Here is an 18181-nt window from a genome sequence, read left to right as displayed (position 1 = left end):
GCAGGCCAATGACAACTCAGCATGTGATCACATGTGAATATAATAGGTATTCCTTGCAGATGCCTGCAGGCCAATGATAATTCAATATGCAAATGTTACATCCCCTTTCTTCTAAAGAAAAATGTTATGCATTACTTTTAAACCTTTCTTCTACATAATGTTCTCAGTAGCATAAACGTATAAGTAAACTCAGCATTTAACTAGCACTGAAAACATCTCAACGTATCAATAGCAATGTACAGTTTTTTTAGGGCAGCGATCCGCCTACACCCTTTGACAGTTCACAAGTCAAGGATAACTCTAGGCTTGACCTCTCATCCCGACCTTGTGTGGTATGAAACTGAGCATGCTCCTGAATCGGTCAACAATTCAAGTTCAGGTTTAGGTTCAGGTAAGTATGATGTGTTTTGTGTATTGCTCTGTTCATCACACTCTGTTGAACTGATCCTCTCGTCGGAATGACGGTGTTGTTCCTTGGTGTTCAGGAGGTGCCTGCGATTGCGGCGGTACACCTGTCCTTCTGGGGTGCGGACGTGATACGATCGCTCAGTGTCAGCTGGCTGGATGACAACTGCTGGCTTCCAGTAGTCATGCTCCTGGATTCTGACAGATTCTCCATTGTGCAGCGGCGGCAGTAGTCTAGCTGACCTGTCATAGTATCTCTTTTGGTGTTGCTGTCTCTGTACACGTTTTGCATGCACTTGCTTGCAGCTGACGACCTCTGGCTGCAGCTGCTGGTTGATGCTTGGAAGGATTAAGCAAAGTCTGCGGCTCATCAACAGCTGTGCTGGTGACTTGAAGTTGTCAACCGGAGTGTTGCGGTACTCAAGGAGACTGATGTAGGGGTCTCTTTTGCCCGCTTTAGCTTTGTCCATGAGTGTTTTTGCAATCTGGACAGTTTTTTCCGCAAAGCCATTACTTTGAGGGTAATGTGGGCTTGATGTGACGTGTGAAATCCCATGCCTTGGCAAACGACTCGAACTCTTTTGATTTGTATTGGGGGCCATTGTCTGAGACTAAAGTCTCTACAATGCCATGCCTGGCAAAGGCTGCCTTTAGCTTGTGGATCACAGCTGCAGATGTGGTGCTGTGAAGCTTGTCCAGTTCAAAAAATCTGCTGTAGTAATCAACAGTCACTATGTTGTCCTCGTTGCCGCGACCTGCCAGGGCCTGTCTGGGATACGGTGCGGTATCATGGGCTCTTTGACATTTGATGGGTGGCATTCTAGACAAATGGAACATTTTCCGACAATGTCCTCAATGTGTTTGCACATTCTGGGCCAAAACATAATGTCACGTGCTCTTTGTTTGCATTTTTCCATGCCCATATGTCCAGCATGAATTTTTGTCAACATCTCTTCTGAGAATGGTAGGAATGATGATTTTCTCCCCTTTGAAGATGATTCTGTTGATTTGTGACAGTTCGTCTCTGTGGTTCCAGAATTCAGATATGCTCTGAGGGCATTTCCTCCTTTCCTCAGGCCATCCTTCATGTATGACTTTGCTCAGCAGTGTGAGTTGTGCATCTTTCTCTGTTCCTGCTCGGATCTCCTTCAGTTTTGAGTCACTCACAGGTAAGCTGTTGTACACCATGTGCACCTGCACATCCATGCCTTCACTGAGGCTGCTGTCCTGGTAGCTAAGAGACTTTCTGGAGAGCGTGTCTGCGACAGGAATATCTTTGCCTGGACGGTGAATGATTTGTGAAGTCGTACTTCTGTAGCTGAAGGATCATTCTCTGTAGCCTTGGTGGGGCTGCGGCTAGTGGTTTCCTCATGATTGACTTGTGGTCAGATTCCACAATGACTTGTCAGCCATAGACATACTGGTGGCAACGCTTGCATCCAAACAGAATTGCATATAGCTCTTTCTCGATTTGAGCATATTTGATTCCACTGTCTGAGAGAGATCTGGAAGCGTAGCCGATGGGCTTTCCTTCTTGCAGTGATACTGCACCTAGTCCGTACTTTGACGCGTCCACTTGTAGTCTGTGCTCTTTGTTGGGGTCGAAGTAGGCAAGAACTGGTCCTGGTTCTCTGGTGATTAGGTCTTTCATTTTCTGAAATGCTGTGTCATGTTATTTGTCCCACTGGAACTCATTGGTTTGTTTGAGCAACTGACGCATGGGCGTGTTGATTTCGGAGAGGCTCGGGGCAAACTTGGCTAAGTAGTTAACCATGCCTAGTACTGTCTCTAGCTCTGCGTGATTCTTCGGCGGCTCCATCTTCTTGATGGCAGAGATTTTCTCTGGATCCGGCTTAATGCCATCAGTTGAGAGGCGATGCCCGAAATAACTGATCTTGGTGGATCCGATTATGCTTTTCTCGGGGTTGAGCCAGATACCTTTCTCCTGTGATCTTTGTAGCATCGCACGGAGGTTCCTGTCATGTTCCTCTCTATTCCTGTCATAGATGAGGATGTCGTCTACGATTGTGACTACTCCGTCGAGGCCTTCATAAGTTTCGTTGATCTTCCGCTGGAATTCATCCTGAGCTGAGATAAGACCAAATGGTAAACGCAGAAATCGGTAGCGTCCAAATGGTGTGTTGAACGTTGTTAGCTTAGATGACTCTTCCGTGAGCTTGATAGTCCAGTATCCTGATTGTGTGTCCATTACACTGAAGTAACGTGCTCCCGCTAGCTTGGGTGTGATGTCATCTAGCGTTGGTAGAGGGTAGTGAGGGTGTTTGATAGCCTTGTTCAAATCTCTGGGGTCGAGATAGACTCTGAGCTTGCCTGTACGTGGTTTCTCAACCACTACTAACGCGTTGACCCACTCTGTCGGTTCTGTTTCCTGGACAATGATTTCTGTATTCTCCATGCTCTGCAGCTCCTCCTTCAGGCGACTACGTAGAGCAAGGGGTATCCTTCTCGGTGGGCAAACAACAGGGGTTGCTGCTGGGTCAAGGTGAATAGTGCATTCACCTGGGAATAGTCCGATTCCTTTGAAAACATCAGCAAACTCCTCCATGACTGTCTGCTTCTCAACTGGTGCTGTCAATGATAGCACTAGCTTGACAAGGTCAATGTCTAAACATGCCTTTAGACCTAGCACTGGAGGTGCTTGAGTGTCAACAATGTAAAAGTCCAACATCATGTCGCTTTCTTTGTACTTGCATTTCATCACGCATGTGCCTTTTACAATGAGCTGCTCACCCCCATAGCTGGTCAGTCTGCATGAGGTGGGCTGTAGCTCACACTCATCCTTCAAGCTGTGATACTCACTCAGAGGAATTACATCAACCTGAGCTCCAGTGTCCAGTTTAAACTTAAGCTCTGTGCCCTGTTTTCCTATTTCAATATCTGCAAAGGCTTGCTCAGTCTCTGAAATCTGTTTTTTCTGTGACACAGAATCAATAAACAGTTCCTCTGCATTTGCCTCTCTATCTGGCATTTGGCTGTCACTCACTGTGTGTACTGGTTTTCCGAAAACAGTCCTGCAAACTTTAGCACAGTGGTTCCGTTTACCACATTCAGCACATTGCCTTCCTTTGGCAGGGCAGTGCTCCTTTTCCCCATGCATCTTGTTTCCACAATATCCACAGTTTTTGAAGCGTTTTATGTCTGTGTCACTCATTTTTAGAACTCGTTCTGTTCTTTCTGTTCTGAAACACGCTCTCTGGGCGGTGTTCTTTGGTGTGTATCTGTTAACTGCGTGCACTGTCTGTTCACGCTAGCTGCTCGTGGCACCGGTTATGGTTTTCAACTGTGCTTGGGCTATCTCGTGCAATCTAGCTATGTCCATAGCTTTGTCCAGCGTTAGCCCGGACCCAACATTCAAAAGTTTCTCTCTCACTTTAGCTGAATGTATTCCAAACACGATGCGGTCTCTGACCATCTCATCTTTATCTGCATATTCACAGTCTTTTACCAGCAGTTTTAACTCAGTCATGAACTGTTCAAACGACTCACTAGCTGCTTGTACTTTCTCCTGAAACTTGTACCAAACGAACATCGTATTTGTCTTGTGCATCACATATGATTCAAAACGGTCAAAATAACTTTTCTGTACCTTTGTTTCATCCGCGGTGAGAGACCATGTGTTAAAAATGCCTCTCCCTTTTTCTCCGATCCACAGGAGTAGGTAGCTGCATCTTTCTTCCTCCCCTTTGCTTTTCAGCGGACCCGAGAACATCAACTCCACGTGTTGCTTGAACTTGCGCCATTCTCCAGGTAAGTTCAAAGATCCCCAATCCATTCAAGGCAAGGGAGCTCCAACGATGTCCATTTCAAATCCCTGTTCTGACACCATGTCTTGTTTTGCACACTTTGTACAAAAATAATAAATTGCAGGACAACGGAGTATTACAGTTTAACTCTTTTATTATGCATTAGGTCTGTGATCTTACTCATAGCAGTACCAATGGGGAAAAAGCCTGGCATTAGGACCCCTAGCCTGGGTCTTCAAAACAATAGTAGTCCTTACAGATGCCTGCAGACCAATGACAACTCAGCATGTGATCACGTGAATATAATAGGTATTCCTTACAGATGCCTGCGGGCCAATGATAATTCAATACGCAAATGTTACACCAACCAATCGGGGTGTCCAAGGGGCGGGACCTCTGCCGCCTGGTTCTCCCGCTGCTGAGACCAGTGTCAGGCAGCAGAGGGCAGTCATCTGAGTTTAGGGCTCAGGCATGTTGGCAGAGCAGAGGGAACTTTACTCTGCTCCGGGCTTCACTCCCTCAGCACTGCACTGGAGTGTTTAATGGGACAGTGTAGAGGGAGCTTTACTCTGTATCTAATCCGTGCTGTACCTGCCCTGGGAGTGTTTGATGCGACAGTGTAGAGGAAGCTTTACTCTGTATCTAGCCTGTGCTGTACCTGCCCTGGGAGTGTTTGATGGGACAGTGTAGAGGGAGCTTTACTCTGTATCTAACCCGTGCTGTACCTGCCCTGGGAGAGTTTGATGGGACAGTGTAGAGGGAGCTTTACTCTGTATCTAACCCGTGCTGTACCTGCCCTGGGAGTGTTTGATGGGACATTGTAGAGGAAGCTTTACTCTAGCTAACCCGTGCTGTACCTGCCCTGGGAGTGTTTGATGGGACAGTGTAGAGAGAATTTTACTCTGTATCGAACCCGTGCTGTACCTGCCCTGGGAGTGTTTGATGGGACAGTGTAGAGAGAGCTTTACTCTGTATCTAACCCGTGCAGTACCTGCCCTGGGAGTGTTTGATGGGACAGTGTAGAGGGAGATTTACTCTGTATCTAACCCGTGCTGTACGTGCCTTGGGAGTGTTTGATGGGACAGTGTAGAGGGAGATTTACTCTGTATCTAACCCGTGCTGTACCTGCCCTGGGAGTGTTTGATGGGACAGTGTAGAGGAAGCTTTACTCTGTATCTAACCCATGCTGTACCTGCCCTGGGAGTGTTTGATGGGACAGTGTAGAGGGAGCTTTACTCTGTATCTAACCCATGCTGTACCTGCCCTGGGAGTGTTTGATGGGACAGTGTAGAGGAAGCTTTACTCTGTATCTAACCCGTGTTGTACCTGCCCTGGGAGTGTTTGATGGGACAGTGTAGAGGAAGCTTTACTCTGTATCTAACCCGTGTTGTACCTGCCCTGGGAGTGTTTGATGGGACAGTGTAGAGGGAGCTTTACTCTGTATCTAAGCCATGCTGTACCTGCCCTGGGAGTGTTTAATGCTGCTGGGTTTAACCCCCAGCACTTCTGAGCCCAGGAGGACCCAACAATTTCCAATGTGAAAAGAAAATACTGCAGATGCTGGATTTCAAAAGTGAGACTGTCAGGGGAGGTGGATTCTGGGAGAGATTAGGTTGTTAAACAGACACTGTCCCTACAATGTAAAATAATATTGTTTTAGGAACACTTATTCCTGTAGAGGCTTTTAATCCATTTTGCACATACAGATTTAGTTTAATTCATTTTTGGGATGTGGGCGTCACTAGCAAGGCCAACATATATTACATACATACGTAGGATATACGGCACAGAAACAGGCCATTCGGCCCAACCAGTCCATGCCGGTGTTTATGCTCCACTCGAGCCTCCTCCCGTCTTTCCTCATCTAAATCGTTCACCATAACCCTCTATTCCCTTCTCCCTCATATGCTTGTCCAGCCTCCCCTTAAATGCATCGATACTATTCGCTTCAACCACTCCCTGTGGTAGCGAGTTCCACATTCTCACCACTCTCTGGGTAAAGAAGTTTCTTCTGAATTCCCTATTGGATTTCTTGGTGACTATCTTATATTGATGGCCTCTAGTTATGCTCTTCCCCACAAGTGGAAACATTCTCTCTGTATCCACTCTATCAAAACCTTTCATAATTTTAAAGACCGAATACACCCCTCAGCCTTTTTACAAGAGAAGAGACCCAGCCTGTTCATCCTTTCCTGATCTGTATACCCTCGCATTTCTGGTATCATCCTTGTAAATCTTCTCTGCACCCTCTCCAGTGCCTCTATATCCTTTTTATAATATGGTGACCAGAACTGTACGCAGTACTCCAAGTGTGGCCTGGCCAAGGCTTGATACAGGTTTAGCATAACTTACCTACTTTTCAATTCAATACCTCTAGAAATAAACCCTAGTGCTTGGTTTGCTTTTTTTATGGCCTTGCTAACCTGTGTCGCAACTTTTAGTGATTTGTGTATTTGTACTCTGAGATCCCTTTGTTCCTCCACCCCACCTAGACTCGCAACCTCCAGGTGATAAGTGACCTCCCCATTCTTCCTACCAAAATGTAATACCTCACATTTATCTGTGTTGAACTTCATTTGCCAATTATATGCTCATTCTGCAAGTTCATTAATGTCCTCCTGTAATGTGTTGCAGTCCTCCTCAGTATTGACTAGCCCCCCCAATTTGGTGTCATGTGCAAATTTAGAAATTGAGTTTTTGATTCCAAATTCTAAATTGTTAATGTAAATTGTGACCAGCAGTGATCTCAGCACTGATCCTTGTGGAACGCCACCACCCATCATATATTGCCAATCCTCAGTTTCCCGTTGAGAAGGTGATGATGGGCCGCCTTCTTCAACCGCTGCAGTCCGTGTGGTGAAAGTACTCCCACAATGCTGTTAGGTAAGGAGTTACATGATTCCCAACCAGGATTGGTGAAGGAACGGCGATATATGTCCAAGTCAGGATGGTGTGTGGCTTGCTGGTAAACTTGGAGGTGATGGTGCTCCCATGCACCGGTTTCCCTTGTCCTTCTAGGTGGTGGAGGTCGTGGGCTTGGGAGGTTCTGTCAAAGTTGCAGATGTATAAAGCCCCTCTCCTTCTCCCCCACCTCTCTCTCCTCCCATAGAGGCCAGAGTCTTGTGTAGGCAGGTTCCCTTCCCTGAAGGACATTTGGATTTTCAGAAGGCATTTGATAAGGTGCCACATAAAAGGTTACTGCACAAGAGCTCACATGGTTGGGGGTAATATATTAGCATGGATAGAGGATTGGCTAACTAACAGAAAAGAGAGAGTCGGGATAAATGGGTCATTTTCCGGTTGGCAAACGGTAACTAGTGGGGCACCACAGGGATCAGTGCCGGGGCCTCAACTATTTACAATCTATATTAATGACTTGGATGAAGGGACTGAGTGTAATGTAGCCAAATTTGCTGATGATACAAAGATAGGTGGGAAAGCAAGTTGTGAAGAGGGCACAAAGAATCCACAAAGGGATAGAGACAGGCTAAGTGAGTGGACAAACATTTGGCAGATGGATTATAATGTGGGAAAGTGTGAGGTTATCCACTTTGGTAGGAAAAATAAAAAAGCAAATTATTATTTAAATGGAGAGAGATTACAAAATGCTGCAGTACAGAGGGACCTGAGGGTCCTTGTGCATGAAACACAAAAAGTTAGCATGTAGGTACAGCAAGTAATCAGGAAGGCAAATGGAATGTTGGCCTTTATTTCAAGGGGGTTGGAGTATAAAAGCAGGGATGTCCTGCTACAACTGTACAGGGTATTGGTGAGACCACACCTGGAGTACTGCGTACAGTTTTGGTCTCCTTATTTAAGGAGGGATATACTTGCATTGGAGGCAGTTCAGAGAAGGTTCACGAGGTTGATTCCTGAGATGCCTCACAGCGCCAGAGACCCGGGTTCGAATCTGGCCTTGGGTGACTGTCTGTGTGGAGTTTGCACATTCTCCCTGTGTTTGCATGGGTTTTCTCCGGGTGCTCCGGTTTCCTCCCACAGTCCAAAGATGTGTGGGTTAGGTTGATTGGCTATGATAAATTGACCCTTAGTGTTAGGGGGATTAAATACGTGGGGATAGGGTGGGATATGTGTTGGTGTAGGGGTTACGGGGATCGGGTGGGATATGTGTCGGTGCAGGCTCGATGGGCCGAAATGGCCTCTATCTGCACTGTGGGGTTTCTGTGATTCTGTGATTCTGTGATGAAGGGGTTGTCTTATGAAGAAAGGTTGAGCAGGCTGGGCCGATACTCATTGTAGTTTAGAAGAATGAGAGGTGATCTTATTGAAACATATAAGATACTGAGGGGGCTCGACAAGGTAGATGCAGAGAGGATGTTTCCCCTCGTGGGGAAATCTGGAACTCGGGGGCATAGTTTCAGAATAAAGGGTCGCCCATTTAAAACAGATGAGGAGGAATTTTTTCTCTCAGAGGGTCATAAATCTGTGGAGTTCTCTGCCCCAGAGAGCTGTGGAGGCTGGGTCATTGAATATATTTAAGGTGGAGAGAGACAGATTTTTGAACAATAAGGGAGTGAAGGGTTATGGGGAGCGGGCAGGGAAATGGAGCTGAGCCCAAGATCAGATCAGCCATGATCTTATTGAATGGCGGAGCAGGCTCGAGGGGCCAAATGGCCGACTCCTGCTCCTATTTCTTATGTTCTTATTAGTGAACCAGTTGGGTTTTTATGACAATCCGGCAGCTTTCATGGTCACTTGTTTCTGGTGCTGGCCCCACAAATGACCAGATTCATTGAGCACAATTTCACAAACTGCTTTTCCTTTTTTTGGGGTTCTCACTCACGCTTCCTTTTTCGTGTTTTGAATTCATTTTACAGGGTATTAGAAGGGGAGGATTTGCAGACAGGAAGCTCAAACTAAACATCCCGTCAAGAGTAACTTGCTTCATCAGGACCTGAATATCATCGGCCTTTGCACATGGAAGCAAAAAGCACCATTCACAGCGGGGAGAAACCATACACGTGTTCTGTGTGTGGACGAGGCTTCAGCCGATCCTCCAGCCTATTGAGACACCAGCGAGTTCACACTGGGGAGAGGCCGTTCACCTGCTCTGAGTGTGAGAAGGGATTCACTCAGCCATCCCACCTGCTGACACACCAGCTTGTTCACACTGATATAAGACCCTTTAAATGTTCTGACTGTGAGAAGAGCTTTAAAAGCAAAAATGATCTGCTGCAACACCAGCGAGTTCACACTGGGGAGAGACCATTCACCTGCTCCATGAGTGGGCAGGGATTCACTCAGTCATGCACTCTGCTGACACACCAACGCGCACACACTGGGGAGATTCTGTTCACCTGCTCTGTGTGTGGGAAGGGATTCACTTGTTCATCGTACTTGCTGAGACACCAGCGAGTTCACACTGGGGAGAGGCCATTCACCTGCTTGTTGTGTGGGAAGGGATTCGCTCAGTCATCCGACCTTCTGAGACACCAGCGAGTTCACACTGGGGAGAGGCCGTTCACCTGCTCTGACTGTGGGAAGGGATTCACTCGTTCATCCCACCTGCTGAGACACCAGCGAGTTCACACCGGGGAAAGGCCGTTCACCTGCTCTGTGTGTGGGAAGGGATTCACTCGTTCATCCCACCTGCTGAGACACCAGCGAGTTCACAAGTGACTGCAGGGTTTGGATTCTGCTGTTATTGCTGCTGTTAATCACACCCAGGACTGAACCATGTTCATTCTGACAGTTGGAGTTTGTTTCTGCTGATGTTAATAACTCCTATAACTGGCTGGAGTTTAATTTTGTGGTTAGATGTCGGGTAAATCAGCTTTGTTTTAAACACATTGTTGTAGATTTTCTTCTTTCCCACCTGAGTGTTTAGCATCACCTGGCTGGAGCTCAGAAAGGACAATCTGGGGGAGGATCGTACGGTGGGAACAGAACTTCAGCCTGGACACAGTCCTTCAGGGCCACACTGAGAGGGACAAACGGCACTTTGGTCTTTCTCATCTCTCTTCACTGACAGCAAAGTCTCCGTGCGGGTTTATCTTGAGGCGTGTGAGAAATATGTCCCAGCCGCTCTCTGCCATGGTTCAGAGCTCCTAGGCACGGAACAGAAGGCTCCTTTACAACTGTGTTTAGAGTCAGGAAGAACAATGGTGAATGCTGGAAACGTGCTGTCAAATCAGAGATTGGTGTAAAACTGCGATCTGTTCCTGACTGAAAGTGAAACAGGTTTAAGTTTCCAGTCAAAACATGACTGGTAATTATTCTGCGAAGGTTTAACGTGTTTGTGGGACAGTCCTGAATCTACCATTTTAAGGCAGGTTAAAATAAATTGGTTAAAGTCTGCATTAAAAAGCAGATGGAAGAGTTCACAGGAGCCTGTTAACTGCTGGTACAATTATACAACAGACATTTGATCTCCAGATAAAGAAGGACCTGCAGCGTGTTTCCAGGAACTCCGTTTTATTGATGTGTGTGTTAGACACCAGGATAACTAAAAATACACGACCCGGAACATCCACGGGCGTGCGATCACGACAATTACTCTGGGATCACTCCCTCTGTGGAACTCCACCACTGACCCTGCTGAAGGTTGTAGGCTCAAGGAGTGGGGCCTCCGGGAGTGAAGTGTAAGAAAGCTGGGCTTCAGTATCCTGACAAATGCATGGCAAGGAACCAGAGGAATCCTTACTGAGGAACCGTCTGGGGTTTTACCTGCCAGCGTAGGTCTCGGGGTGAATGATGCCTGACTCCCCGAACTGTCTTACATTGAACCCAGCTCAGATCAAGGTGAGTTCAGTTTACAGGAGAATAGAGACAAATATCACCCACAATTGAGGGAGTCAAAAGCAGCCATTAGAGAGGTTAAGAGATCTTTGGAAATGAAGATGGTGCACAATTGTGGTAATAATAGTAAAAGCTTTTCCAGCTACGTCAGGAGTCAGAAGACATAGTTACACAGAGTTACATAGAATTACAGAGTCTACAGCACAGGAACAGGCCATTCGGCCCAACTGGTCAATGCTGGTGTTTCTGCTCCACACGAGTCTCCTCCCACCACTCTTCATCTAACCCTATTAGCATATCCTTCTATTCCTTTCTCCCTCATGGGCTTATCTACCTTCCCCATGAATGTATCTGTGCGATTCGCCTCAACTACTCCTTGTGGTAGCACGTTCCACATTCTGACCTCTCTTTGGGTAAAGAAGTTTCCCCTGAATTCCCCATTGGATTTATTAGAGACTGTGTTATATTTATGACCTGTAGTTTTGGACTCCCCCACAAGTGGAAACATTTTCTCCAGGTCCACCCTCTATAACCTTTTCATCATCTTAAAGACCTCGATCAGGTCACCCATCGGCCTTCTCTTTATTCTAGAGAAAAGAGCCCCAGCCTGTTCAGCCTTTCCTGATAAGTATATCCTCTCAGTTCTAGGATCATCCTTCCAAAGTCTTTTTCCACCTTCTCCAGTGCCTCTATATCCTTTTTATAATATGGAGACCAGAACTGTTCACTGTACACCAAGTGTGGTCTAACCAATGTCCTATACAAGTTTAACGTAACTTTTCTGCCTTCTTGAACCGCTGCAGTCCGTGTGGTGAAGATGTTCCCACAGTGCTGTTAGAGAGGGAGTTTAACCCATGATTTTGTCACAGTCTTCCTCAGTATTAATTCTACCTCCCAATTTGGTGTCATTGACCAATTTTGGAATTGTACCTCTGATTCCCGAGTCCAAACCGTTTCTGTAAATGGTGAATCACAGTGGTCCCAGCATCGATCCCTGTGGAACACCACTTCCCACCTTTTGCCAGTCTGAGTAGCTGCTCCCAACCCCTACTCTCTGTTTTCTGTTTTGTAACCAGCTTGTTATCCATAAACAGTTTGTAAGATCGACAAGATGACCCAGGTCAGGCCGTGTGGAGTGAAGGGCCAGGCAGCAGAATGGATGGAAAGCTGGCTACAAAACAGAAATCGGAGGGTTGGAGTTAAGGGAAGTTTGTTGCGATCTTTCCATCCATTCTGCTGCCTGACCTTTGACTCCACACGGCCTGACCGTGGTCATCTTGTAGACCGTACATACTGCAGACACAGTGCACCAGTGGTGGAGGGGGTGGATATTGAGTCCTGTGGCAGGGGCGCTGATGAAGTGGATTTCTCTGTCTGTGAGTTTTGAGGCATCGCTAGTGGTGTTTTTCACCACTTTCCAACTTTAAAAACAACCTTGCTGCCAGTTTATTAAAGCCATTAACAGCCGCTCGGGTGGGACACACCAATAAATGAGGCCTTGTTTCTCTCAGAATGACAGGCCTGAACCCGAGTTAGAAAACATTTAGTAATTAAACCAGACTGGGCGGTAACGGAAAATTGGTGGCCAGCGTACTTCACACCAGGGCTGAGGACCCGGGGACTCGGGTTTCTGCATCATTTATTGATTCATTTGTTTATTGCCCAATCTCAATCAGACTGGCGGGTCATCTTGCTGTCCGGCGGAGGCGAGGTTCCCCAGTGGAGGGCTTTCTACGCGGGGGCCCTTCCCTGCACCATTGGGGATCTGGGGTGGAGACTGTTGCAGGAAGCTGTCGTGTGCACAGTTTTTAAACTCCTTTCCGGACTCCAAGGCCAGATGTGATGTTTGCGGCCTAGAGGAGTCCATGGGCCGTGTATATATTCAGTGTGAGAGGTTGCAGCCCCTGTACAGTTACCTGAAGGGGCAGCTCCTCAACTCTTGGTTACACTTTAGCCCCACTCTCCTAACCTTTGCCCGCCCGGTGTGGAGGGGGGGTGGGTAAGTCGGAGGATCTTCTCTTGGACCTGCTCTTGGGCCTGGTGAAAACAGCAATTTGTAGGCCCAGGATGGACGGGGCCCATGGGGGGGTCACTCTGGCTGCCTGCCTCTCTCCCGTGGTCTTGTCCCTGCCCGGGTGGCCCTGGAGAGGGAGCAGGCGGTGTCCACCGGTTCACGTGATACCTTCCTCGACCGGTGGACACCTCGGGTTAAAGAGACGATAATCGATCCTCACAATCACATTGTGATGTAATTATTAATTGTGTGTTTGTCACAAATACATTTCTTCTATTTTGACACAAAAGCTCTACTAGACATGTTAAACTACTAGTTATTTAATCAGGGCTGCAGCTGCTGAAAGGTTGACTGTACTGAGGTTTGTGGCCAGAGCTGGCAGACGTGTTGTTCTGAAGTCTGATGTCTCACACCTGAAGAGTCTATGTCGTGTTGTAATGACCTTTTTCTGTTGCCTGATGTCAGAAATAGAAATCAAAGGGAGATGATGCCCCACTCTGTTAATCAACTTTTTGACACATTTCCATTTCTTAATTTACAAAGATCACAACTCCATTAGTGAACAATGGATTGCCAGTCTGCCGCTTTTTAGTGCGGCTTGAAAGGATTCGCTGTGAAGCTACACCTGCCCATCTGTCTGTGTGTCACTGTGTTTGGATTGTGTTAAACAACAGTCCTAATATCTCGCCTACATCCAATACAATTTTTGAAATGTTAGATTGTACTTGGAAGAAGTTGAGTTTGAATCTGACAATTCTGAAATTGGGAGCTGTTAATGATTTTTGTTTTTCACATAACTATATAGTGACCTGTCAAAGCAAATTAAAAGATGGCGCTGCTATTTACTGAACACAACTGAATAATTCTACAAGGATGCTATCGCAGTCTTCCTCAGTATTAACTACGCTCCCCAATTGAGTGTCATCTGCAAATTTTGAAATTGTACCTCTGATTCCCAAGTCCAAATCATTCATGTAAATGGTGAACAACAGTGGTCCCAGCACCGATCCCCTTGGAACACCACTTCCCACCTTCCGCCCGTCTGAGTAAATACCTTTAACTCATCCCGTTACTATAACTGGACTTGTCTCCATTCCCGTGCCGAGGGGATTGCTGTACCAGACGGGAGGGGCAACATTTGGGGACTCTCGATTCTCCAGCAATTCCCATTCCCCTTCTTTCTGGTGGATAATGGAGGTGCCACTGTGTGTAATGTGCAAGTCAGTAAGAATTGTCAGCGAGGATTAATCAGCACTTTCTAATTGGAGATGTTAATCAGCGGAACCTTTCAGACACTGAATTGTACCAAAGATTAATATAGGATTGAAGTAAAATGTATAATTTTATTGTGAACTAATTTCTGATGAGAGTCCCTGAATTAAACGGAAGGATCGCAGAGAGCGGTTCTTAAAGGGACACTGCAGACCCGAGAACACAATCAGCTATATATCCAGAATATTAAACTCCAGCCCAGCTATAGGGGTTATTGACATCAGCAGAAACAAACCCCACTGTCAGAATAAACATGGTTCAGTCGTGGATGTCATTAACACCAGGAAAAGCAGCAGAATCCAACCTCTGCAGTCACTTGTGAACTCGCTGGTGTCTCAGCAGGTGGGATGACCGAGTGAATCCCTTCTCACACACGGGGCAGGTGAATGGTCTCTCACCCGTGTGAACTCGCAGGTGTCTCAGCAGAGTGTTTGACTGACTGAATCCCTTCTGACACATGGAACAGGTGAACGGCCTCTCCCCAGTGTGAACTCGCTGGTGTGCAATGAGATTTGATGAACACCTGAACCCCTTGCCACAGTGAGAGCAACTGAAAGGTATCTCATCAGTGTGAACTCTCTGGTGTGAGTGGAGGCAGAATGACTGAGTGAATCCTTTCCCACACTCGGAGCAGGTGAACGGCCTCTCCCTGGTGTGACTGCGCCTATGATTTTCCAGCTGGGATGGGTAATTGAATCCCTTCCCACAGTCCCCACATTTCCACGGTTTCTCCATGGTGCGGGAGTCCTTGTGTCTCTCCAGATTGGACAATCGGTTGAAGCCTCGTCCACACACACAACACGTGTACGGTTTCTCCCCACTGTGAACGGTGCGATGATTTTTCAGGCTGTGTAACTGGTTAAAGCTTTTTCCACAGTCAGTGCACTGGAATACTCTCACTCGGGTGTAGGTGTCTCGGTGCTATTCCAGTCACACTGATGTTTGAAATCTTTTCCCACAGACAGAACAGACAAACATTTCTCCTTCCACATTCAAAGGCCGATGATATTCGGGTCCTGATGAATGGACTGACTCTGTCAGCTCTTGATGTGATATTTGGTCTGAGTTTGCGGTGTGTAAATGCTGCCCTTCTCACAGCCTGTAAAAGGAGTTTACAAAAGCCATCACTGTGAGTCCAGGATAGAAATTGACAAGATTCTCTCCTCCTGGTTCTTGGCCAAGGGGGCCGCGCATGCGCCCTGCTGCCCCCTGAGCCTCTCAAGATGGCGGCCATTAACCTGGGCCTTTCACCGGGAGAAAGCCCCGATGCTGCCGCCCCGCTCGGGGCAAACGCCCGGCCCGGAGGCTCTTGTTCAGGGCCTGAGGCCCACCCCGTGTGTTTATAAAGCCTCCTCGCCAGTTCTATTGCTCCCCTGTGCTCCGCCATCTCCTCCCCGCTCCGGAATCTTCTCTTCACCTTGCACCGCCATCACCCGACTGTCGGTACTGCGCACACGCGGGACCCGCACCGCGCCCTCCCCGCACCTGCGCACACCAGCCCCTGCAGCATTGATAGGGCCTATTCTCGCACGCGGAGTGTTCTGGGTAACAACCATCGCCATTTTAGGTCAACAACAAGGTGGCAGAAAAGTGAGTGGAATAGCTGAAGACAGATAATTTTGGAGGAGGGACTAGGAGGAGGATGAGCTGTGTTGCACAGAGCTGGAGAAGCTAATTGGGTGAACAGGGTGGTAAGGGGAATTTGGTGAGAATGGGAATTGGATGCTGAGGGGGAAGGAGGTGCTCAGTAATTTAAACCAAGGAGCAACAGTAAATAATAAATAATCGCACCGGCGGACACTGAAAAAGTGACATCATAATCAACACACATCAGTGCAAATTAACATAAGTATATCGGTAACTGCATCGATATACATTTGTGTGTTTAGTCTCTTTAATGGTTAGTGTTAAGCTTGACTTAGTAAAGATTTATTAGTGCAAATAAGTCTAAGTCAAAGGAAAACGATGTAAGTGACCACTTACATTGTGACACCAAATCTTATAAATGGAAATATAGAAGCATAGAAGATAGGAGCAAGAGTAGGCCATTCGGCCCTTCAAGCCTGCTCCGCCATTCAATGCAATCATCCAATTTCAGTACCCGGTCCCTGCTTTCTCCCCATACCCCTGGATCCCTTTAGCCTTCAGAAATATATCCAACTCCTTCTTGAATATATTTACTGAATTGGTTTCTACTGCCTTCTGTGGTAGAGAATTCCACAGGTTCACCACTCTCTGGGTGAAGAAATTCCTCCTCATTTCTGTCCTAAATGGCCTACCCCTTATCCTTAGACTGTGACCCCTGGTTCTGGACTCCCCGACCATCGGGAACATCATTCCTGCATCTAGTCTGTACAGTCCTGTCAGAATTTTATAAGTTTCAATGAGATCCCCTCTCATTCTTCTAAACTCCAGCGAGTACAAGCCCAATCGACCTGAGATGAGGAATTTTTTTCTCAGAGGGTTGTAAATCTGTGGAATTCTCTGCCGCAGAGAGCTGTGGAGGCTGGGTCATTAAATACATTTAAGGTGGAGATAGACACATTTTTGCAAGATAAGGGAGTGAAGGGTTATGGGGAGCGGGCAGGGAAGTGACTTTGAGCCCCAGATAGGCCATGATCTTATTAATGGCGGAGCAGGCTCGACAGGCCAAGTGGCCGATTCCTGCTCCTATTTCTTATTCACTAATCTGGTCTTTCAATGGGGCCTTTACCCAGCATTCCCCGCGGTGGAGAATGTGCCCAGACTGCAGGAGCCCAGCGCACAGGCGCGGTAGGGGAGGGTGTATTGAGCATGCGCAGTGCGGTGTACGGGAGATGGACAGACGGAGGAACAGCGGCCGGAAGCGCGCTTCGGCTGCGGGTAAGAATCGGTGGGCGCAGGGGAGCAATGGACGGGTCGGTAGGTGGGGAGACTTCATAAACAACTGGGGTAGGCCGCAAGTCCCGAATAATAACCTGAAGATCCCGTGTTTGCAGTTGCGGGGGCGGAAAGTTCCATTGCGGCACCATTTTGTTTCAGCGCGGCCATCTCATATAGAGGGGGCGGGGCTTCAGTGTCTGCTTCCATCCGGGTCCTAGTGCCCAGGAGAGACAATCAATGTCTCAGTTATTGTATTCTCACTCTCCACACAGGGCATTTCTCACCATCTCTCCTGAAGGCGTTGGTAATGGCAAGCTTCGAGTTTACATGCCATAGAATTGTAAGAGAAGAGGTCCAGAAGGTTGTGGGTTCAAATCCCACTCCAGAGACTTGAGCACAAAAATCTATACTGACTCTCCAGTGCAGTGCTGAGGGAGTGCTGCACTGTCAGAGGTGCCGTTTTTTCAGATGCGACGTTAAACCGAGGCCCCGTCTGTTCTTTCAGGTGGGCATAAAAGATTCCAGGACACTATTTTGAAGAAGAGCAGGGGAGTTATCGCTAGTGTTCTGGCCAATATTTATCCCTCAATCAACATCATTGAAAAAAACATATTATCTGGTCATTATCACATTGCTGTTTGCAGGAGCTTGCTGTGCACAAACTGGCTACCCGCTGTCCTACACTGAACAGTGAGCACACTTCAAAAAGTACTTCATTGGGTATAAATCGCTTTGGGACGTCCAAGGTCATGATGGGCACCATAAAAATGAAAATCTTTTGTTCTTTCAGAGCTGCACTCACATGTACAGTCCCATGGTTAGAATTCCCATGTACAGTCCCAGGGTTAGAATCCCCATGTACAGTCCCAGGGTTAGAATCCCCATATACAGTCCCAGGGTTAGAATCCCCATGTACAGTCCCAGGGTAAGAATCCCCATGTACAGTCCCAGGTTTAGAATCCCCATGTACAGTGCCAGGGTTAGAATCCCCGTGTACAGTCCCAGGGTTAGAATCCCCGTGTAAAGTCCCAGGGTTAGAATCCCCGTGTACAGTCCCAGGGTTAGAATCCCCGTGTACAGTCCCAGGGTTAGAATCCCCATGTACAGT

At 47.3% G+C, this 18181-nt stretch overlaps 1 protein-coding gene across 1 annotated transcript in view; it reads left to right on the top strand.

Annotated features, from left to right (window-relative positions):
• LOC147118950 (uncharacterized) overlaps window positions 1-11259 on the top strand; it is a 93281-nt gene extending 82022 nt beyond the window's left edge. The window contains exon 3 of the mRNA XM_085984002.1: window positions 9131-11259. Within this exon, the coding sequence (XP_085840128.1) occupies window positions 9131-9806 (676 nt within the window). The 3' untranslated portion in view covers window positions 9807-11259. The remainder of the gene's footprint in view (window positions 1-9130) is intronic.
• Window positions 11260-18181: the final 6922 nt, after the last annotated feature.

This window comes from Somniosus microcephalus, chromosome 4, assembly GCF_052327205.1.
Source record: "Somniosus microcephalus isolate GS21.2 chromosome 4, FLI_Smic_1.0, whole genome shotgun sequence".
Classification (NCBI taxonomy): Eukaryota; Metazoa; Chordata; class Chondrichthyes; order Squaliformes; family Somniosidae; genus Somniosus; species Somniosus microcephalus.
The sequence above is the reverse complement of the archived record's forward strand: the minus strand, read 5'-3'. Positions and strand labels throughout refer to the sequence as shown.